Source organism: Tachysurus fulvidraco, chromosome 10 (assembly GCF_022655615.1).
Source record: "Tachysurus fulvidraco isolate hzauxx_2018 chromosome 10, HZAU_PFXX_2.0, whole genome shotgun sequence".
NCBI lineage: Eukaryota > Metazoa > Chordata > Actinopteri > Siluriformes > Bagridae > Tachysurus > Tachysurus fulvidraco.
The window spans coordinates 23,778,760-23,781,259 of NC_062527.1; the positions used below are offsets into that span (position 1 = coordinate 23,778,760).

Consider the following 2,500-nt stretch of genomic DNA (forward strand, 5'->3'; position numbering starts at 1 on the left):
TTGGAGCTACACTCACAAACTAATGCTCAAGATGATGGAGCTTGGAATATCTCCCTCCGTCTGCCTCTGTATCATGGTCTTCCTCACTGATCATCGAGTGAGTAAGATTAGACTCCCATATCTCCTTAGCTCTCAACCTCAGGACCGCCTCCCCTCAGGGCTGTGTGCTGAGCTCCGAGCTCCAAACTCTACACCCTCTGCAAACCAGATTGCACTCCCATCCACCCCAGCGTAAGCATAAGCATGTTTGCTGATGATCCCTCAGAGCAAAATGAATGTTCATCAGCGGGAACTGTGTAGAAAGGTTCTCGGACCTTCAGTTTCTGGGCTTCTACATAAAGAAGGTTCTGACCTGGAGAGTTACTACACAGCTAAGGCACAGCAGAGACTGCACTAGATCAGAATTCTCCGAATAAGCAGCTTACAACAAAACTGTTGCTCCATAAAGAGTATTTTGACCTACAGAAAGGAAAACACTTCAGGAGGTCATCACTCTCTCTAAGGTCTCTGGGATATCCATGTAGTTCCTGCTGCCTCACAAAAGCTCAGAAAATCCACAGGGACGCGTCTCACCACCTCGAGGACATGTTTCTTTTGAGCAGTTACCCTCAGGTAGACGACACGGGACACTGAAAACCTGAACCAACCGATTAAGAACAATATTTATGACCGATTTATCAGCTATAAAACATTTGTGCGAGTCCTCAAATGTGTGATGTTCTACGTTCTCATTAAAGGTGGGGTCTCCGAAGTTTGAAAGCCAATGTTGACATATAAAATCACCAAAACAAACACGCCCCTAACCCAAAAGGGTCCCACCCCTGTATCGATAGCTCCGCCCACACGTACATACGTAACCCAGGCGACTAACAGAAAGAAACGTGTCTTTATCATAGCTGAAGGGAAGAACAATACGATTGTAGATAAACAAACAAGCAAAAATGCCACACAAGCATAATGATGTAAAGGACAAAGGCATATATTAGTTCTGTGTAACAAAGCAAAACCAACGTTACTCACCTATCGAGAAGGAAAAAAGCGCCTCGGCGTCTTAAGTAAAGTCGGCCACATATTCACAGGTCGGAGTTTCCCGAGTCGATAACTCCTGAGCTAAACGCTGTTACTACACAAAACGCGGTTGTAGCTGCCTCTCTACATTACTACGATAGAAAAGAGGTGTTATTTGTGTAGTAACAGCGTTTAGCTCAGGAGTTATTGACTCGGGAAACTCCAACCTGTGAATATGTGGCCGACTTCCTGCTCCTTCAGTTCTCTCCAGCGCTGGAAAGCTGATCCTATATTAACACGTCCTACTTCTTGTCCTTATCGTAAGTCTTTCTTCTCTTTCTTTCTTTGTTTTTATCCTCCATGTCCATGTTAAAACCGCTTTCTGCTAATGTCACACATACGCACTGAACACTCCGGCCCGACTCGGTTTTCTGAAGCATTTCTCAAACATCAGAGACCGCACCTTTAACCTAGATATTCATGTTATAGATTATTTATTAGACCGCGCACCTTAAGGACTTTAATTGTGTTGTATTCGTGCAATAACAGTAAAGACGTTCATCGCATTTCAAACCAACATGTTCCTGAAACAGTTCCCACCTTAAATGACCCTGAAGTTGCCTTTGTGTTTCTTCTCCAGCAGAAAGCACAACACAGGAAGACGAACTTCTCACGTTACCTCCCCATCGAGACTCACCGCTCCATCGAGAGGTGGGAGGGCCACATTACCCAGCATGCACTTCAGATTAATGAGATACACAGCGGTATAATGAAGACTTTTTCTGTGTGTGTGTGTGTGTGTGTGTGTGTGTGTGTGTGTGTGTGTGTGTGTGTGTGTCCACAGTCAGCTGCAACTCTTACCCGGTCCTGAGGTGAGCTACAGCGACTTCCTGGATGCCATCGATCGGCGCGAGGACACGTTTTATGTCGTCTCCTTCAGACGGGTGAGACACATGGAGTGTTCACATGCTTATTAACAGTTAATAAACATTTACTGAATGAATGAAAAATGCAACACTCTCTCTCTCTCTCTCTCTCTCTCTCTCTCTCTCTCTCTCTCAGGATCATCTGCTTCTTCCTGCGATCACTCACAACAAAACCACACGCCCCAAAATGTCTCTCGTCATGCCCGCTATGGCCGTCAACGGTAAGCAACCTCCAAGATAAATCAGGTTTATTTATAAAACACTAACTACAGCAGGATTAATGTGTGTGCGTGTGTGTGTGTTGTGTGCGTGCGTGGTGTGTGTGTTGTGTGCGTGTTGTGTGTTGTGTGTGTTGTGTGTGTGCATGTGTTATGCATGTGTTGTGTGCGTGTGTGTGTGTGTGCGTGTGTGTGTGTGTGTGTGTGTGTGTGTGTGTGTGTGTGTGTGTGTGTGTGTGTGTGCGTGTGTGTGCGTGTGTGTGCGTGTGTGTGTGTGTGTGTGTGTGTGCGTGTGTGTGCGTGTGTGTGTGCGTGTGTGTGTGCGTGTGTGTGCGTGTGTGTGCGTGT

The 2,500-nt window shown here is 46.0% G+C and overlaps 1 protein-coding gene across 7 annotated transcripts in view; it reads left to right on the top strand.

The window, feature by feature from the left end:
• Positions 1–2,500, top strand: part of atf6b (activating transcription factor 6 beta) — a 13,395-nt gene that overhangs the window by 9,009 nt on the left and 1,886 nt on the right. For 5 of the 7 annotated variants that reach the window (XM_047819713.1, XM_047819714.1, XM_047819711.1 and 2 more), the window contains exons 14-16: positions 1,649–1,719; positions 1,853–1,952; positions 2,071–2,155. In XM_047819713.1, the coding sequence (XP_047675669.1) occupies positions 1,649–1,719; positions 1,853–1,952; positions 2,071–2,155 (256 nt within the window). The remainder of the gene's footprint in view (positions 1–1,648; positions 1,720–1,852; positions 1,953–2,070; positions 2,156–2,500) is intronic. The other 2 variants (XM_047819712.1, XM_047819716.1) reach the window with 1 other exon arrangement.